This window comes from Protopterus annectens, chromosome 10.part0 (genome assembly GCF_019279795.1).
Source record: "Protopterus annectens isolate FY-2018-M chromosome 10.part0, PAN1.0, whole genome shotgun sequence".
In the NCBI taxonomy this organism is placed as follows: domain Eukaryota; kingdom Metazoa; phylum Chordata; order Ceratodontiformes; family Protopteridae; genus Protopterus; species Protopterus annectens.
The window spans coordinates 570,676,186-570,697,924 of NC_056744.1; the positions used below are offsets into that span (position 1 = coordinate 570,676,186).

The 21,739-nt window shown below is 40.0% G+C and overlaps 1 protein-coding gene across 2 annotated transcripts in view; it reads left to right on the plus strand.

Annotated features, from left to right (window-relative positions):
• The window catches only part of SZT2 (SZT2 subunit of KICSTOR complex), a 3,556,133-nt gene that overhangs the window by 399,330 nt on the left and 3,135,064 nt on the right, over positions 1 to 21,739 (plus strand). For both annotated transcript variants that reach the window (XM_044085412.1, XM_044085413.1), the window contains exon 14: positions 16,527 to 16,641. In XM_044085412.1, the coding sequence (XP_043941347.1) occupies positions 16,527 to 16,641 (115 nt within the window). The remainder of the gene's footprint in view (positions 1 to 16,526; positions 16,642 to 21,739) is intronic.

The following is a 21,739-nucleotide window of genomic DNA, read 5'->3' on the forward strand; positions in this document are numbered from 1 at the left end:
CATTACACTTGGGTTATCCTGCTGGCAGGCTACCCGCTGTCGGCCTGAATTCCAAAGTCCTGGTCCAGCCTGAATTCCAAAGTCCTGGTCCGGCGTCGGTTGCTGTCGCCTCTTCCCTGACGTCAGTGCGCCAGGGGTATTTAAGATGCAGCCGACTCCATTTTTTTTCAGTCTTTCTTGCCGCGCGGTGCCCGAAGCAAAAGCAGTTCGCAAGTGCCAGTCGGCCGACTCCTGAGATTTTAAAAACGAATTTCAGATCTGAAGTTTTCAATAAAGCTAAGTACCCCATTGGGGAAACTTTTTTCTTGCTCCAGACCGATGTCAGAAAAAGTTAGCAATTGTATTTCTTGTGGGAAGCAAATACCTCATAAAGATTTTCATTCTTACTGTATTCCTTACCTAGGCCCTGACCACGACGTTGCTAGCTGTCGGTTTTATGCTAGATTTAACCAACGCACTATTAAGCGTCGGTACGATTTTGCCTTTCATTACTTTGGCCGAAGGTTTAATTATATAATGCCGTCGGAACAGCCGATGACCGGATTTCATAAAAAGCGCAAGGAAAAGGACAGGCATCTGAGGCCCAAAACCGACGACGAGGCCTCTGCTAGGCCAGTTGCTGGTTCTCAGTGAGGCGCTTTCACAGCCCCTGACGCCCGCTACCGACTCCCACGTGGAGACAGCTAGGCCTCTGGATACTCAAGGTATTGGACACTCTGAAACTATTACCTCAGATGGGTCCGGAGCCGCTGAGCAGACATTGGCTTCTGAGGGTGTTTTCAGACCGACACAGTTATATGTTAAGCCAACCTCAGCTTCCAAGACAAATACTAAAACAGCTTTAAAGACAAAGTAACAAGTACAGCATTCTCCTAGACAGACTTCCATGCCTAAAAAAACAGATGCTTAAAATGGCCGAAGACCTAATTACTTTGATTAGGGGTTCTCATCCCCCTCCTGATAAGAGGCCTAGGCAAGACACAGAATATGACTCCTCTGATTAGGTTTCCATTTCCTCTGAGTCCTCTTCAGAACAAGAATACTCTCTGCCTCCCTATGAGAATTCTGATGCTGAAGAATCTATCCCTTCAGCGTCTCCTCCTGAGGATTATTCTTTTGGGGAAACCCTGCATACTATGAGGGAGCATTTCCACTGGGAGAGCCAGGATTACTCAGAATCAAAGAAAAGGCTCAGAGACTTTCTTCTACTTCCCCAGCATAGACCTCTTGCTATTCCACCTGTTCTAGACATTGTAGATGATGTATTCTCAGAGTCCGGCCTATCTCCTGACTCTTTGCCTCCTGCACCTGTTAAGCCAGACAGATACTACAGGGTTCCAGACTCTCACAAATTTCTTTATAAAAACCCTGCTGCGGACCCAGAAACAATATCTCAGGGTCCCAAAGGGGTCAAGGCCTCTACAGCTAAAAAAACCCTGTTCCCTCAGATAGGGATTCTAGGTTACTGGACAGATGGGGGAAAAAAGTTTACATTTCTGCTACCTTGGCTGTAAGGGCTTTAAATTGTCAGTTTCATATGCTTACATATCAGCAATACTTAATGTCACTGCTAAAGCAGAAAATGTTGACAAATTCCGAATGTTCTGAAAACAAGGAAATGCAGGATTTATTGCATGCAGCTGAACAAGTGGGAAAGCATACTTTGCAATGTGGTTTTGATTCACTGGAGGCCTCTTGTAGGGCTGCTGTTACAGGTTCTGTTATTAGAAGGAATGCTTGATTAAAGGAACAGAATCTGCCTGATCATGTTAAAGCAAAATTATTGGATGCTCCATTACAGCATGATACTTTGTTTGGTGTTAAGGCAGAAGAGGTGTTGAAGAAAATGGAGGATAAATCAAAATCTTTGCAGACAGTAAAGGATTTCTTACAGGTACAACCTCCCAGATTTAGCAGGAACTGGCCTTCTAAGAATTGGTCCTTTTCAGTGTCAGACAGACCACAAAGAGGCAGATACAGATGCCCTAGAGGCAGACAACAACCCCAGGGCTCATACAGGCCCAAACAATGGGGTACTACTACCTCCAAAAGCGGAGAAGACAAATCACAGCCATGTAGGAAACAGTCCCAATGACTTTCCTCTGCCATTGCCAAGCACTTATCTTTTGGCAGCACCCTTATGGGGAAAGCTAGGACTTTTTTTCACAAAATTGGTACATAATCACCCAGGACAAATGGGTCTTAAACATGGTCTCTCAGGGCTACATGTTCCACTTTCACACCCTTCCAAAGGCAAAAGGTATGCCAGACCTGCCACACAATCAATGGACAGAGGCACAAAAACAAGTTTCATCTCTCATGGACATGAGGGCTATTCAACCAGTACCACAGCAAGAGCAGGGACAATAATTTTACTCAAGACTTTTCTTAGTACCCAGAAAGGACAAAACTTGGAGACCAATTCTGGACCTGTCTATTCTAAACACTTTTTTTGGATGTTCCAAAATTCAAAATGTTGACTCTGCAGCAGCTTCTGCCCATGCTAGGCAAGAAGACTTGGCTTGTAACATTGGACCTCAAAGAGGCATACCTGCATGTCCCAATCAGACAATCTTGCAGAAGATACCTCAGATTCATAGCTGGTTCAATGCACTACCAATTCTCTGCACTGCCCTTTGGCTTATCTACTACGCCCAGGGTCTTCACAAAATGCCTGGCACCAGTAATTGCTTTTTGCAGCAAAGAGGAATTCAAATATATCCCTACTTGGATGACTGCCTTATTCAAGCAGAGAACAAAGACATTCTGCTAAAGCATCTGGCGTTTGTAAAAAGATTACTAATTTGCCTAGGGTACACAGTAAACGAAAATAAATCAAAACTAGTACCCTCTCAAGAGATAATATTCCTGGGTGCAAGCTTAAATACAACTGCCCAGATGGCTTATCTCACGCCAGACAAACAAAGGCTACTGACTTCATACTTCAAAAGCATGGCAAAAAAGACCCAGTTATCTGCAAGAAAAATTCTGCAGGCTTTGGGCTTCATGGCATCCTGCATTCTGCTAATTCGATATGCAAGACTGCATATGAGGAAGCTACAATGGTACCTAAAAAGTGTTTGGACTCAACATTGCCACAGCCTGGAAACAATAATTACTTTCATTCCCTGCCTGCAATAGGAGTTTCGATGGTGGGCACAGGCCTGTCACCACAACAAGAGACAGCCATTCACCTTACCCACAGCCAGGCAGACACTAACAACAGATGCATCAGATTATGCCTGGGGGGCCCACATGTCAGGAAAATGTATTCAGGGCGCATGGCCCGCAAGTCAAATGCATCTTCATATCAATCAAAAAGAGATGCTAGCTGTACAGAATGCCCTGACAGCCTTCAAGGAATTATTCCATCCAGGACAACTGCTGATAAAAATGGACAATACTACAGTCATGTGGTACATAAACAAGCAAGGAGGCACTCATTCCTACCCCCTCTGCAGACAAGCCATGACGTTGTGGAACACAGCATTGACTTAAGTGCACCTGCAAGCACAATTCCTGCCAGGAAAAACAAATACTCTGGCAACGATCTAAGCAGAAACCTCATGGACCCTCATGAGTGGAAACTAGGTCCACAAGTCTTCAGCATGATAACAAGGAAATGGGGATGCCCAGACATAGATCTATTTGCCTCCCCTCACAATTGCCAACTACAGAGATTCTGCTCAAGGACTTACCACGAACAAGCATGGAAAGTGGATGCTCTATCATTCAGCTGGAAAACCGTTACAGTTTATGCCTTTCCTCCTCTGCCTCCCCTCTCCAAGGTACTCCTAAAGGTCAGACAAGAGAAGCCAAAAATGATTCTGATTGCCCCAGATTGGCCACGCCAGCACTGGTATCCAATCCTAAAGAACTTGTCTCAAGGCTCAGCCTGGACGTTACCTCAAATTCCTCATCTAGTGACCCAACAAAACAATCAGATCCTGCACAGCCAACTCAGAACACTAAATCTGGCTGCATGGCGGATATTATAACCATTCAGGACACACCTCTCTCTAAAGCAGTTATGGATGTTATTTTGGAGGCCAGGAGGCCCAGCACCAGAAAATATTATGCAGAAAAATGGAAGAGATTCTGTGCTTGGAACCAGGCACAAGGAAATGACACACTTGTACCAAATATTCCTCAGATTTTACAATACCGAACTGAGATGCTGGACAAAGGCCTATCCTTCTCATCAGTTAAGATCCATACTTCTGCCATTTCAGCTCACTACAATACGGACCCACCTATTTTTTCGCATCCACTGCTGAGGCAGTACCTCAGAGGGGCCAAAAACATAAGACCTCCAAGGAGAGCACCAATACCTACATGGGACCTCAATTTTGTCTTGGAAAAGCTCACACTGCCTCCTTTTGAGCCAGCCAATAAAGCCAACATAAAGTTATTATCATGAAAAACAGCTCTGCTCCTAACAATAACTTCAGCAAGAAGAGTCTCAGAGTTACAGGCCTTAATAGCTGTGGAACCTTTTATTATTTTCCATCTGGACAGGGTTTCTCTAAGGACAAACCCAACATTTATGCCTATTCACTTGCCTACCTTTTATCCAAACTCACAGAATAAAGGGGAGAGACTTCTGCATTCTTTGGACATACACAGACCGCTACGCTTCTACCTGGACAAAACTAAAGCTTTCAGAAAGACTGAGCAACTTTTAGTGGCATATGCTGCAGGATCACAAGGAAAGGCTATTTCAAAGCAGACTATTTCAGAATGGATAGGACACTGCATTCACTTGTGCTATGCACAACATGGCAAATCACTGCCTAAGGGCATTAGGCCACATTCTACCAGAGCAGCAGCCACTTCTGCAGCCTTCCTCGGAGTACCAACCAAGGATATTTTGGAGGCTGCAACTTGAACTTCAGTGCACACTTTTACAAAGCACTACTACTTACCTCTTTACTCTAAATCCAGAGCAGGCTTTGCCACTGCAGTTCTGCAGGGCCTCATAGCCACTCCTAATTCTATTTAGGCCCAGCCACCCAACCTCAGCTTTGGGATTCAACCTAAGTGTAATGACTGCAACAGTGAAACATGATGAACATAGTACAGTTGTGTACCTACCATAAATGTAGATGTTCGAGTGTATTCACTGTTGCAGTCCAGGTTACCCTCCCTCCATCCCCCTTTTCATTGCTGGGACTTATCTGTACTTCTCTATTCTATACAACCTATGTGGTGTATTTGCTTGTAGATGAAGGTAATGTTTTTGTTATTGCATGCTTTTTTATAAGCAAAATATTTAGCATACCCTTTTGGGGGCACCTGACATCTGGGGCAAGAAAAACTGAAGAAAATGGTATCGGCTGCATCTTATATACCCCTGGCGCACTGACGTCAGACCAGGACTTTGGAATTCAGGCCGACTGCGGGTAGCCTGCCAGCAGGATAACCCAAGTGTAATGACTGCAACAGTGAATACACTTGAACATCTACATTTATGGTAGGAACTGCGGTGGTGGTACTGCGGTAGCATTGTCGCCTCACAGTTAGACGTTGCCTGTTTGATTCTCAGTTAGAGCGTCTTCTGTGTGGCGACATGCGTGAATGAGCGTTCCTTCATTGAAGGTTGTGCATTAAGCCCGGCAAGCCAGCACGTAAAAATCTACTGCCAATCATTAGCGGACCTGAGTTCCGCTGTGGCGACCCCTAACCGGGAAAAGCCAAAAGACACAACAACAACACAACTGTACTTTTTGTAGCATGCCCTTATTCCTGGACTGGAATTTTTGTTATTTTACACTTTTCTTGTTGAAAACCAAAAAAGCAGAACAGGATAGACAAACCAAGTCTGGTCACCTGTCAAAACTCAGTTTGCCCTTACAGTTGCATATTATTTTCTTTTTCATAAAGTAGTCTTTAGAGAGGTCAGACAACACCTACACTGTCTAATAACCTGCCCCAGCTGTTTGTCTTATATTTGGCTTTCTGCTGATGCTCCACCTTTTCAAGAAAGAAACTTCTAAACAGAATTCTTTTTTTTTTTTTTTTGGGGGGGGGGGGGTCGTAGGCTTGATTGTCAGGCTTATGACCTGCTGGCCTAAAGGAAGCTTTATTATCATAATCCCCTGTTGATAACTTCCCATATGAGCATTAAGGCTGTTTTTGAGGGAAGTTGATCACTGACATATTAAATGGCAAAGTTTATTTCATAATCTTGGAAAGCATTAGATCATACATCTGTCACTTTTGTATTATTGATATTTATTTTTAGCATTGGGTTCCTTGATCTGTGTTAACATCTCCAGGGATATGTTCCAGGTATGGACATTGCCTTCTAGACCAGACAAACAAAACTACTAAGTAACCTGAAAAAACAGAATATGGTTACAACAGCGGTTCCCAACCACCAGGCCATGGATCCTTTTGGTACAGGGCCCTCAGGCACAAAGTGAAGCAAAAAGTGAATGTGTGCATGTATGTGTATGAGTGTGTTTGTGTCTGTCTGTGTGTGTGAGTGAAAGCGTGAATGAAAGCAGAATATATGTGTGTGTGTTTGTGTATGTGTGTGAAAGAAGACGAGACTATGCGTATGAGAGAGTGTGAGCAGTGAGATCGATTGAGCCATTATTTTACACTCGATAAGCAGCACTTTTGCTGTTTAGCAAGTGTGAAATAAAAGTTAGGGAAACTGAAAAAAGTGTGTGTTTTTCTGTCTGCATGTGAGTAAATGCATGCATGAAAGTGCTAGAGTCTGTTTGTGTGTATATGTTTCTGTCTGCATGTGTGAGTGAATGAATGCATGAAAGCAAGAGAGTCTGTGTATGTCTGTGTTTATGTCTGCTGTGTGTGAGTGTATATGTGTGCATGTCAGTGAAAGTGAGAGTGAGACATTATTTTACACTCGCTAAACAGCATTTTTGCTGTTTAGCGAGTGTAAAATAAAAGAAAAAAAGTTAAAATAAAGTGTGCATGTGCGTTCGTGTGTGCATGCGTGTGTATGCGTGGTTCTGTGTGTGTGCTTGTGCGTGTGTGCTTGTGCGTGTTTGTCTGTGTGTGTGTCTGTGTGTGTGTCTGTGTGTGTGTCTGTGTGTAAGACAGAGATCGAGCGAAAGAAAAAAGTGCATGTGTATGTGTGTTTGTTTCTGTCTCTGTGTTTCAGTGAATTCATGCATGAAAGCAGAGAGACTGTGTGTTGTGTGTATGAAAGAGAGAGTGAAGAATCAGAGTGACCCTGGCAGCAGCAATAAGGTTTTTTGCATACCTCTTGACCATAGCACTCAACCTCTCTCATAATAAATCTGGCCAGCATACCTCCTAACCTCTCTAGAATGAGAAATCTGGACAAAAACAAAAATAATGGGGGAACAAAGGCCCAAAAATACTCTTACAAACTTAGAAAGTAGATAGAAATGCAGGTTTTGCATTAGCATGTATTTTCTGAAGGGTATGAAGTCTGAAACTCAACTGGTAGTCATTATTTTCTGACTTCAGACCTCAATTATCTACCATTGATTTGTGAGAAAACGACAATTTTATGAGAAACACACCAAAAATATGAGGCAAAATTCTGCACATTTTGTGAAAATCTGTACAGTTGAGAGGTATGTGGACCAAGCCAAATAATATGGATAGATTTTAAATATTGCTGTTATAAATTTAGAAAGTCAGTAAGGTTGCCATTAGGTTTATGTGCGTCTTGACCATAGTAGATCAATGTTATGCTGTTAAGATGTACACTTTTTTTGGTAATTATTGCCACTTGTACTGCTGGAAATGGACTTCTAGTCGAGTCGGGCCTGTCCTGTAAACAAATGTCAAATAAATAAATATGATGCACTTTATTATGTGTGCTCAATATCCGGTCCGTGGAGAATTGTCTTACATGAAAACTGTCTTTGGTGCAAAAAAAATGGTTGGAGACTGCTGGATTACAGCACCTGAAGTCTTTCTGAATATTTCCAGGTTTTCCAACCATATCAGTTTTCTAGAAAGCAGTCATTGAACTCTCAGTTTTTTTGTGTTACTTGTTTGAGGACTGCAAAACTGAGGATTGTATTCAGTGTTGGGATGAATGAGTGAAGTATAATGTGGTGCAGTGGTCTCCCCAGAATACATACCTTTAGAATCTGATAGACTATCAGATCTGCTTTTCCAACTGTGGTAGATGCACATTGGTAGGAATTTAAATTGTCTTCTGCTGTCATGATATCTTTAATGATAATATTGTTTTGTTATGATTTGGCAATTTATTATTTAATCATGATTGATGTTCCTTTAGTCAAGGTTTATGAACATATATACTAAAATTAAAGGTAAAGCCATTAGTGATTATTGAAGTAGCTGTATTATTGAGTTTACATTAATTAGCATCCCTGGTAATCAATTGTTCATTTCCACTTTTGAGATGACTAGTCCAAAAATAAGTGACTGTACCACAGAGCCCTATGGGACATCACCAGTATCCCCACCAGGATAAACAGATACCTCCTCCTCACTGACTTATGTTGTGTTTCTTAATTGTTTTATCCATTTAATTATTTATGTGTGTTGACATTAGCAATTTTATTTTTGAATTGTTTAGTCTTGTTGGCTGTTTCGTATTGAATTATCCTTGTATTTTCCCGTGAACCCATATTTCTCTTTATATAGTCCAACAAAGTACATTTCAAGTCATTTACACCTACATGGACTGTGATGAAGTCATACTTGTACTTGTGCTGCACTGACTTGAATGGATGCTTGATCTGGTGAATCCTGTCCCCTGACAAGCATCTGACTGTGAGTCTATCCTTGCTTAACCTGGTGATCATGACATATGTTATGACTAAAATATTGTGTTGCATGTCAGTTGGCATGGAGATTGAGACTTTCTGTGATGACACACATTTTAGAAGATTACATTGAAGAATCTCAGCATATGTGTTCTGTGTGACTGGCCAATACTGTTTCCATTGCTGACATCTAGGAAGAATGATTTATGGTTTGTTTTGCTTTGATATGTTATAAAGATGATGTTATCATGATCTGCTTATTATAGAGAGAATAACCATGGTTGAGAGTAGAAAGATTCCAGATTTGTCATTTATAGCTAAGGTATTTCCATTAAATTTTGTTGGGTTTGTTCCAAATTGTTTTGATTAACATAGTTCATATGCACGTGGGCAGCCCTAGCTAAATTAAAGCCTTAGAATAAGGACTTCATGGGGTCTGCTTTGCTATGTACCAATTCCCCCTCTCTTCTCTGTGCACTTCAGTAACACCCAACCAATTTTCTCTCTGCCCTGTCATCCTCGCACCATCCAGGTGTTGTTTTTTTTGTTTCTTGTTCTTTTCTTCATTTTTTTCTGCTTTCTGTCAACACATTCGCGTCTATATCACATTATCAAAATATGAAAATATGGAACGACTGAAATGTCGAACAATGCCGTTCATAGAAACAGTTTTTGTTGGGGGGCTGTGCCCCCCACACCACTGCTAATTATATATACCAACTCCGAGATCGTACTACAGTGAGAAAAGGGCAAGTTTTCCTGTCATCACTGTACCGCAATCTCACAAAAAAACATTTTGATGAATGGCATATTTGACATTTCAGCCGTTCGATATTTTCAATTTTCGATAATGTGATATAGACCCACACATTCTAACTGGTCAAAACTGAATGTAATAATTGTAGAAGAATTAATTCAATTAAAGTGGAAGTCTAGAGGCTGCTTGGCCTCCAGAGGAGAATTTTAGAGCTTCTATTGCAACATTTTGATTTAGTAATTGTCTTAACAGAAATCATGATTAAGGAAAGAAATTTAGTCTTACATTTTTTTTCTTTTCGAGGAAGAATTGAGTTGTTTAAAATTATAGCATTTAAAGCTTTCATAGTATAGCTCCCAGTAAACTGAGAAGACAAATGCTTACAGGATAAATCATATCTGGGAGTAATGCCTATCTCTGTACTACCACCACCCCCAAAAAAGATAATCCTTTTTCTGTACCCTTCTTGTGTTTGCATGAGATAACAGTGAAGGGACAAATGAGCACATTCTTAGATTTCAAGTTGCTGCTGTCTTATGTATACCAATTATGACACTTCACCCCTAACCTTAAAAGCTAGTCACCTTCTATGGATATCTCTGATGCCAGACTGGTACAAAAGAGACAGAAGTAGAAACCATTAACATATATTTCAACTACCCCCCTCCCAAACAAAAAAAACATCTGTATGCAGGTTTGGTGTGTGATTGTGGCCAAAATAAAAGAATAGTGATCACAGTAATGTATTCCAGCTTTTTGCTGTTAGATAGTACACTGCCTTTAGTTGAGTTATAGTGAACTTCTGGGCACATTTCTGACATCTAATTGTTAGGAATGTTAAAAAAAAAAAAAAAACAACAGTACTGTCTCCAGTCCCCACACATATGGTGACCTTTTTTGCATAACTTTTGAGGTTTGATTGTGAAGAAAATTAAGAAAATGACCACAATATCACTAGCTCCCACTAAAATTATAGAAATCTTCTGTGCACACCTCTGAGCAGAAATGGTTTTTAAAGTAGGAGGATTCCAGAGCAGACCTCAGGCTCCTAGAATCTCTTAGGGTCTAGAGGTTCTTGATATATTTTGTGCCTTATTTTGACAGGTATTGACTCAGCTGCTGTTTTGTTCTATTGCTACCCTGAAGCATAATGTATGTGCCTTGCAGTATTGTGCATGTCCACAAATCAGTGATGATATTTTTTGAAACACACACTCAGACCCACTTTGTTAGAGGAGTGTATCACAAGATGCACTAATTTTTCAAACCCTTAGTAACACTATCCCTGACTAGTCCAGTGTATCACAGGTTACACAAACACATGTACACTTAGTGCGCACTTGCTTACAGGCAAATTGAAAGAATGTCAGTTTACCTGTGGCATTTTTTGAGGTGTTGGAAGAAACCAGAGCACTTGGTTATAGATGAAAAAAAAAAAAAAAAAAAAGCAGATAGTGAGGGCTTTCAAACCGCACATTGAAGAAGCCACAGCCAAGTGCTCAGCCAGAGAACCACGTTTTTGCGAGACAGCAATGCTATTTGCTGTATTACGGTGTCAGTAATAAGTTGCTTTATCACACCTGCTGCTTAGACTACCAGAGCTAGCCACTTAACATGTAGAATGCTGATGTGACTATGATGGAGAGTGCAATAAAATATGGCCAATGTATTAAATGCAGTGCATTATTTGACACTACTCCTGCCATAGATTAATATGTTCATAGGTGTTAAATAAGCTAACAACCACAAGGGTCTTTTTAAGCCTAGCCATGCATCCCAAATCTCTGACAAGTTCCAGTACCCTTGATAAGTGTAAGCAGGGGCTTGGCAGGTGAAACATTCACAGGTTGCTTGTGTCCATTAGAAACATAGTTGACAAACCAGGGATGAATTTCCTGTTCCGCATCCAGTTGTCCAAGTTACACTTGAATTGGGTTTGGGAGGAACTCTTGCTTCACATGGATGGGGAGCCTGTTGCAAAGAAGGACTAGTCTCTGGCATAAATACCTCTCTCTCTCTCCAGCATGTCTTATTTATATCACAAACAAAGTTTAAGTCTTTAGAATGTGTAATTCTGGTGCTGTTTGTTTTGCAGATATGCAGGAGGTCCATCAGAGTGGGGTCTGACAAAGCCTTGTATGCCAGACATAGAGCTCGCCTCAAGAGCCTGTAGGAGACAGACTGCACAGATAGGCTTTTGAGACAGTCTGCATAGGATGTGTTACTTACACCCTATATTCTTTTAGTGAGGAACCTATGTGGACATTGCAATTGTTGGATATGCCTGGTTCGGTACATACCAAAGGGGGGAATTGTACTCGATGGTAAGTCTGATGAATGCTGAATACAGTGGGACAATGACTTCCTTGTACCTAGATGCCATACCTTTGTGTGTAAGGCCAAGTCTCCTGTCTGTGACATCATTTTAAATTCTTTTAAAAAGTGTTTGCATCCAAGTAAAGCTGCCAGTATAGAATACACTGTTTTCTTAGCCATTGAGGCATCATGGCATGCTTCTTCATTGTCTGCAACCATCCTGGCACTAATGTGTTGAGCAGGTTTTAAATTCACTACAGTACTGCTCTATACCAGCCTGTTCCAGAGTCAAGGTAATTTCTTATAAACTGTGCTCCACATGTCCAAAGTGTCCAGGAGTAAAGCAGAGGACAAAATCATTTTTTAAAGGCAACTGTCTTGAATCACTACCACCTTGCCTCCTTTGAGGGGATTATTTGGTTTAAGATACCGGAGAGGCTAAAGAGAAGTGTAATCATTCATTGTTGAGGCAGAAGAGTCAGGGATGCGTATTAAGTTTTCAAACATCTTTTCATCTTCTGTTTACCTGTATGGAATGTTCATGTGAGAGGGGGAGCATTGTAGCTGACTGGTATGATCACAACTTCACAGCTGTAGAGTCTGAGTCATTGCATCCAATATATTGCCTCATTGTCTTTAAGATTGAATGTTTGTTTTCCCCGTTTCTTTGTTGTATTTTTTGTTTACTCTGTTTTCCTTCCACGTCCACAAAACATCCTGAGTGAATGGCACACAAAACTGTGTGCACGTTTGTGTGTATGTATGTGTACTCGCACATGCATTTGTATAAATATTTTACAAAAACTCAAAGTGGATCATCACCACCACTTACATTGTCAACAAAAATTCACCAACTGCACATTCATTCAAATATGCAGCAAAAGTATTTTTTTTTTTTTGTGGTGGCAAGCCCCCCCCCCTCTCCCGCATCCTCCACACCCCCTGGAATTTATGTATTCTAACTATGAGGTTATACAACAGTGTGGAAAAAGGAAAACTCCCTGTAAACCCACTGTCAGATGTTCTGACACCTAACTCTGGACCACCATTCATTTAAAAATCTAACCTGATTCACAATTTGACAAAAGAAAGATTTGAGCAAACAAACTACAGCTCTCTGTCTAAATACATACATATATATATATATATATATATATATATATATATATATATATATATTTGTATATATAATATTCCCAGGCATTTGCAGATGGCCTTCCCTCTGTACTGTGTTTATTGCAGTGCAGAACACCTATTGCTTTTGTCCTTGTAAACAGCTGCAGTTACCCTTTGATCTTTATATTTCTGCTATGTTAATATTATCAAGGATATGTACATTTTTACAGTCATAATTTTTCATCCTTGTGTAGTTACCCTTTGATCTTTCTATTTCTGCTATGGTTAGATTACAAAGGATATACGCACTTTTACAGTTGTGATTTTGTATCCTTGTGCAGCATTTATTTAATGATTATATCTTTACCTTGTACTTGTAAGTGTGGTGTAACTAAAGTGATATCTTTAGTAAGCTGTTACATCATTCTTTAATGATTATGGTGGTGCAGCGGTTAGCAGATTGGACACTCTAAATTGGCCCTAGGTGCGAGTGTGTGCTTTCTGTGGAAGGTTGGGTGCCGGGCTGGCAACTTTACACCGTAAAACTCCACTGCCAATCATGAGCAGACAGGTGATCCGCTGTGGCGATCCCTAACTGAGAAAAGCCGAAAGAAAGAAGAAGAAGATGAGCAATAGACTGCTGCATCATTTTAATTATCTCTAGCTGTATATAGAAATTCTGTCTTCATTTGCCTTTTGATTTTGTGGCATTAAAAGTAAAAGGACTTGCAATTAATGGTGTGATCCTGAGGGGTTGTACTTTTGTGATTGGGTTTACGTAAGCATTCAAGTCCTCTGTTTAACTCTGACCAATTTTATTTTACAGTTCCACAGAGCAGACACCTTCCTCATTCTAAAATAAAAAGCAACACTTCACGGTACACAATCATGGACCACAAAGTAGCTCAGCAAGATTTATTATGGACTTAGTGCTTCGGCTCTAGGCCTTCAAAGAGTACAAAATTCATTCCTTACATCACACTTTATATACACCTTTAAAATTAAGCGCTTAACTCATTATCCAATTTATCAAATTACGTATTTCCAATTACACTCTATTTAACCCAAAGGGTTCCAAAGTGTTGTACTTTAAAATAAAGAGAATTTCCTTCTTCAGCAATTTATCCTTAACATGTATGCATTCTCCCAAAGACACATTTACTTTTTTCTAAAATACATCCTTTTAGGCATTCTGGTTCAGCATTGTGTGCAATTATAAAATGTTGTCTTAGGAGACTGTCAATTTTTTTTGATTTGTAACATCTCTAATATCTTTTTGCAGTCGAATCTTAAAAGCTCTGCCTGTCTCTCCTATATAATAGAGATTGCAACTGCATCTCAGAGCATAAATTACTCCCTCTGTATTACATGTATACAAGCCCCTAGGTACAAACCTTGTATCATTTATTTTTGGAAATGTATTTATTATATGCTTACAAATTGAGCATTTATTACAAGCTATTGTTCCTGCTCTGTTAGTCATGGAATAAGTGTCTAAGGTGACCTGTGGTGGTAAAAAACACATGTACCACCATATCTGCTAAGTTTCTACTTCTCTTATAAGAAACCTTAACATGTTTTTTCAACAAATATTTCAGATCTTTATTATTTACCATTTCACAATATTTTTCAACTTCCTTAACTATACTTTCTGTCAGAATATTAAATGTGGTGACAAAATATACGTCCCTACTACCTTCTCCATTATTCCTCTCATTATTTATGTATTTCTTTCCTTTTTCTTTCTTTCTTGACAAATAACCCAAAGCATTATTTTTATCCCTTTCATCTCTTTTTTGTCTATCTTCCAATATTCTCTTTTAGATTCCTTCACCACCTTCACATCATACCCTCTTTCTGTGAACATATTCTCTGCCATTAACAATTCCCTTTCAAATATACCATCAGACCTAAATAATCTGTTTATGCGTAAAAATTCATTGTATGGCAATGTAGAGATTAAATGATGTGGATGGCAACTAGTACCATATAAAAAATAATTATTCTGACCAAATTTCATATGAATTGTGGATTCTAAACAATTAGTGTGTATATCCAAAAATGTGACCTTCCATCCCATTTGTATGCTATCAGATTTAAAGCCAAAATTGTTACTTTGCAAATCATCTACATTTCCATCACATAGAAATATAAGGTCATCAATAAATCTAAAATTAAAAAACAACTTGAGATTTATAAAAGTCATGAGTGTGTGTGTGTATGTATATATATATATATATATATATATATATATATATATATATATATATATTCAGCTTCAAATTTTGCCATTACAGTGTTAGCATACATAGGAGCAAAGGCTGCCCCCATTGCGGTTCCCTGCAGTTGATGGTAGATGTCAACATTAAACAAAAATCTATATACATGTATGTGTATATATATATATATATATATATATATATATATATATATATATATATATATATATATGGTTCCACTTCTAACCATCGAAATTTCAAAACATTGAAGTTCTGATCATCGAGACCAGAACATCGAATTTTGAAACATTGAAGGTTACAAGTGTAACCAAAAAAAAAAAAGAAAAATAAATTTTAACAGTTGTATGCAGGGGGGCTTTGCCCTGAACCCCCCCCACTTTAATATTCCAATTCCGAGACCGCACTACAGTGGAGTAAAGGGAAATCTCTCCCATTTAGCGCTATATGCAGAAGCACTAAATGGGAGATTTTCCATACCCTATCTGTAGTGCCATCACACAGATGGCACATAGACACATACAGTATGCAGGGCACCTTGGTGCCCTGCAAAAACACAAACATTCTCCCACCTACACTTACCTTTTTCTTCTCCTTCAAATCTTCAGTGTTTTAAAACTCGATGTTCTGGTCTCGATGATCTGAACTTCGATATTTTAAACGTTCAATGGTTTGAAGGGGAACCATATATATGTATATATATATATATATATATATGTGTGTGTGTGTGTGTATATATATATATATATATATATATATATATATATATATATATATAAAAAATATTCCCAGGCATTTGCAGATGGCCTTGCCTCTGTACTGTGTTTATTGCGGTGCAGAACCCCTATTGTTTTTGTCCTTGTAAACAGCTGTCGTTACCCTTTCATCTTTATATTTCTGCTATGTTAATATTACCAAGGATATATGCATTTTTACAGTCGTGATTTTGTATCCTTCTGTATTTACCCTTTGATCTTTATATTTCTCCTATGGTTAGATTACCAAGGATATACGCACTTTTACAGTTGTGATTTTGTATCCTTGTGCAGCATTTATTTAATGCTTATAACTTTACCTTGTATTTGTAAGTGTGATATAACTAAAGTGATATCTTTAGTAAGCTATTACATCATTCTTTAATGATTATGTTCTAATATGAGCAATAGACTACTGCATCATTTTAATTATCTCTAGCTGTATATAGAAATTCTGTTTTTATTTTCTTTTTGATTTTGTGGTATTAAAAGTAAAAGGACTTGCCATTAATAGTGTGATCCTGAGGGGTTGCACTTTTGTGATTGGGTTTACATAAGCATTCAAGTCCTCTGTTTAACTATGACTAATTTTATTTTACAGTTCCACAGAGCAGACACCTTCCTCATTCTACCTGATTCGTATAATTTCTAAACCCCCTTGCATGGTGCTGCGCCTGGGATTCCCCATTGGAACACCAGCAGTAACTAGGAACAAGGTAAGAAAGGCATTTAACAGCAAGCTGAGAAAGCCTCCTTTAAAGAACTATTTAAAAAAATATTTTTGACACTATTGCATTTTCAAACACATTATGTTTCTATAAGTAGCTTGACATGATGCTTGCAAAATTATATATCTAATGATGAGAGATCCTTCTTGTTTCATGGCCTTGGGTTAAGTATTCGTCATTCATCAGTTGTAATTCACTGTTTTTCTTAACAAAATCTTGTGTTCAGGGCATTTTGACTAGCATAGATAAAGCACACAGAAATGACTTGTTGGATTAATAGGTGTGCTGGGTCTCTGAGCCTGCATTTTTTTTAACAGTCATACAGTTTGAATCTTCAGTCTTTAATGTATTTGGTCAAGTCCTTTATCCACATGCCAAAATTACATAATAAGCATCAGTGGGCAAAGTAGCAGCCAAGACCCAGTCTGGCATTCACAGCACTGTCTTACTGCAGAGCACAGTGTTAAGTGCCCCATGGGTTTCACCCAGCTACTTAACTTCTCAGGTGAGAAGAGTTGTTAACCCACTTTGGAGTGATGTAGGCATTTGAGAGCAGTTTATGGAGACCCTCTGTTATCCCCCAACATTAAAACATTGCAGAGTGGAGAGGCACTTGGAGACGATGTCCGGGCCTGAACCTCTGGGCATTAAGTGCACTACCCATCTGACTCGTATCAAATATTCATATGGGTGAGATTCCCTTGATTAGTTAGGGTTCTTGGGGTTGAGGGAGGCCATCCCTCATCTCATGCCAGTATTATGTTGGATGAGTTGTTTGATCCCAGATATCTGTCCCCTGAGTAATGTAGTCATTAATTTGATATACTTAGGAACTGAGACTTTTCTCTCAGGACCAACCTTTAGGCTGAAATTGACCAGTAAGCCTGGGTCACAGAAGGCCATCCTCATTTTCTTGCATCAGGCCTACCATATGTCAAGACATGGACATAAGGCAGATGTTCAAAATCTGCTGGAAGTTTTATCAGGAGATGCGTGAGCTTATCGTTAGGTCTGAAGTTCATACCAGGCCTTCTACAAGCACCTATAATCTATGTGCTGGTACAGTCTTTGCAATCTGTTAAGTATGTAGAAGTACCTGTGGAGCCATTCCAAAACAAAATTTCTACAGTTTCTGGATTTGGAGGCACACTTTAGTGCTAAATGTGCCTTCACTCAACTGCCCCAGTCTATATCCATGGAGATCCTGCTCTTCCAGTCTTCTGTTTCTGACCGTTCTTTTCTGTTTTCCACATGCTTTATACATTATAAAAGTTAACATTTTCACACTTGCTAAATGCATTCTATGTTCATTGATTAGCTCAAGTAATAGACAATTAGTGATTTGTCATTTTAAAAAAAAAGTAAAAAAAAAATAAAAAATCAAAGTATTGTAAAGTATACACATGGCCTGGCAAGTAAGTTTGTTGATTCCCATATTTTGTACTTATAAAAGTAGTCATAGCTTGCTGTAGTTTAGATATGGGGAGGGGGGTAATCCTCAAGATGCTGTTGTACATAAATGAATCTGCTTGCTACAGCATGCTTTTGTGTCCTGAAGACTTATGTTAACATGATCACAGGACCCAGATGACAGCATACCAACTGGAACCACAAGACACTGTAACTTATCTGAAAACCCGTTCATGTGTGTAAAGATTTTTATAAAAACTTCTTAAAGATATCAAGAATTATTTTATAGTTTCTTGTTAAACTTCTAGTTTAGGGATCCTTTATTTTGGCTACCTTTGTCTCCACCTTTTGCTGTCTTAACCTTCTGGCAAGATATTTTTGAGGTCTTGAGATGTAAAAAGTAGCATGCTGTTACTGGTATTCTTTAAATTCATCAGGGTTGTGTTCATTCAGTTTTTTTCTTTGGCTGTTCCAGTGTAACCAGCCCCCCTTCTGTAACTGGTTCCCTTTCTGCTGTAGTTTTATTTCAGTAATTCTAGATACCCTGTCACCTTTTCCCATTGCTCCCTTGATTTTATCCAAACTGCAGCCTTAAATTCAAGTTTAAATTATCCGATACTTCAGCATCATTGTCTGGTTTACTGAGGAAATAGTTTCCTTAGTTTATTCTCTGCAGCTTATTTCAGATGTCTGTATGCTGAAATATTTTATTGGGAGACTTCAATGTCTCCCACAGTGACTGCATTCCTTAGCTGTAAGTACAGTTTGTTAGAAGTCACGAATGTCATAGTTTTAAATTGCTTAAGCATATATGAATGTTCCTGGAGTATATAAATCCTTTCAGACTTTGACCATGACTGGTGTTTACCAGAGTAAAAAGCAAATTTAGCAGGAGTATCCATTAGGGCCATTACATCCACCAGACCAAAATAATTTTAAGAAATCTTCCTCCCTTATTAATAATAAGTCTTAGACTAACACTCATGTCATTTCTTTGAGTATTCCAGTCATCATTTTCAACCTCCTTTTTCCCAGTTTCTACATGATTCATGGTGATGTGTTAACTGCCTCCATCTGTATTGATTCAGTGCCACACTCTTGTCTTCCTCAACATTCATACCTGACTCTTGAAGATCTTCTCTCGCACAATCCATCCACCTCTTTGCTGGATGCCCTCGTTTCCTGTTGCCTATTTTCTGTCTGTCCCAAATCATCTTCACCAGACTGTCTTCTGCTTTTCTGCCCATGTGTCTGAACCACCGTCATCTGTTTTATTTGATCTTTTCTGCAGTTGTTGCTACTGCTTTTATGTCCTCATTTCTTCGCCTGTCCACAATGTGCAACCTACCACCAATCTCAGGCATTTCATTTCACACTCTTCATCTGCTCTAACTTTACTGCACAGGTTTCTGTACCATACAGTAGTACTGGTCTCACCACTGTTTTATACACCTACTTTACAGCTTCTTTGGCATTCTTCTATAATACACTACACATGACAACTCTGTGCCATTTGGCTGCAGCCCCTCTGATTCTAGCTGTGATCTCTTCATTCAGACTTCCCTTTTCCTAAACCACCCCTCCCAGATACTTGAAACTGTGTTCCACTAGCTTCCCTTCTATCTTAATTCTCAGCTTCTTCTGATTTCCCCAATTTGCTGCCATTATCACTGTCTTATCTGTACTCAATTTCATCTCTTGTGCTTTCAGTTTTGTATTCCATTTCCCTATCCGTTGCAGTAGTTCTTGCTCAGAGTCTGTTTGTAATGCCACATTGTCTGCATACAGCAACTTTGTTGATCTGTCTCCTCCAACCTGTAATCCATTACTAATATGACTAGCAGTGGGCTCAGAGCTGAACCCTGATGCGCACCCACTCCCACTGAAATCCCCAATATGAGATGGAATATTATTCATACTTGAGTCATTGGTCCTTGTACATGGCCTGCACTAATTCTACCAATGTTTCTGGGAATTTGAACTACAACAGAACTGCCCAAATCAACTTTCTTGGGACCTTGTTGTATGCTTTTTCCAAGTCTAGAAATGCCTGATTGGACTCTTTCCTCATTTCTAACTTCTTCTCAACTGTTTGTCTCACTGCAAATATTGGTCAGTTGTGCTGCATCCTGATCTGAGTCTGAACTACTCATTTCCCATCTTACTTTCTGTTATTCTACAAATCCATTTATCAGTCATCCTTTCCAGAACTTTCATGCAGTGTGACAGGAATTTGATACCTCTGTGTATGTCTCCTTTGTTCTTGTACACTGGCATGAGTTTGCTTATTTTCCAGTCATCTGGGATACACCTTTCTCTTCACACTGCAATGAGTACCCAGAGGAGCCATTTCTTCCCTATTTCACCCAGTATCTTTATCTGCTGTGACCTCATCTGATCCTGCTGCTTTCCCTAACTTCATTATCCTTAGCTCCGATGTCCTTCATGGATGCATCTGCAGTCATAACAACTGGGTTGTCCTGTCGTCAGGCAGCCCTTCAGTCGGCCGGATTCCAAAGTCCGGGTCCGGCTTCGGCTGATGTCGCACTTCACCCGACGTCATCTCTGTTGGTCTTCGGGTATAAAGGCATCAGCCGACGCCATTTTCCTCAGTCTTTCTTGCCGCGTGGCGCCCGAAGCAGAAGCTGTTCGCAAGTGCCGGTCGGTCGGATCCAGAGATTACTTCTACCGATTACTACTTCGAAGACTTCTAAAGCTAAGTACCCCGTTGTGGACTCTTTCTTGCCTCAGCCGATGTCAGAAAAAGTTAATAATTGTTTAACCTGTGGGAAACAAATACCTCATAAAGATTTCCACTCTTATTGTCTGCCTTGTTTAGGCCCAGCCCACGACGTAGCAGCCTGTTCGCCTGTGTTGCGTTCAACCGACACGCTTAGGCGCGGTCGGAGTTTGCAGAACAGTTTTCGGTTCTGATTTTGCGTACATTATGCCGCCGGATCCTCCGACTACCCAATCTGCCAAAACGCCAAAGATAAAGACCGACACTCGCGGTCCGTGGTTTCGGCCGAAACCATGGTTAAGCAAACAATGAGTGTCTCGGTTTCGGCGAAACCGAAAACTGTTCAAAGTACAGCTGAACCTATCTCTACAACTGAGGCCCCTGCTACCACTCTTGAAATGGCCTCAGAAATTTTATCCACTACGGTGGTTGCCACTGACTTATCAGACACCATTCCCTTGGATGTCTCTACCCCAGCACGTGGTGCTGCTAGGCCTCCAGCAGCCATGTCCATTAAGGCCTTCGCCAGGGCTAAAGCAGCAAAGACTACTAAAACAGTGCCTGTTAAACCCCCTACAACCAGGCCCTCCTCTAGTTCTCAAATGCTTACTCTGGCAGAAGATTTAATTTCATTAATTAGAGGATCTCAATCTCACCCAGACAGGGCCTCTCAGCCCCCAGAGAAGAGACCTAGTACAGAGCCCCCTGAGCCAGTGTCCTCTGATGAGTCTGCCGATGAATCAGACATAACTGATCAGCCAGAGGCTCCTTTCTCCAATTTTGAAGACTCTGATGCTGAAGAATCCATTCCAGCTGCTTCCCCACCAGAAGAATTCTCCTTTGGGGAAACCTTACATGCCATGCGAGAGCAGTTCCAATGGCAGCAACAGGATTTTTCAGACTCCAGAAAAAGACTTAGGACCTTTCTGCACCTTC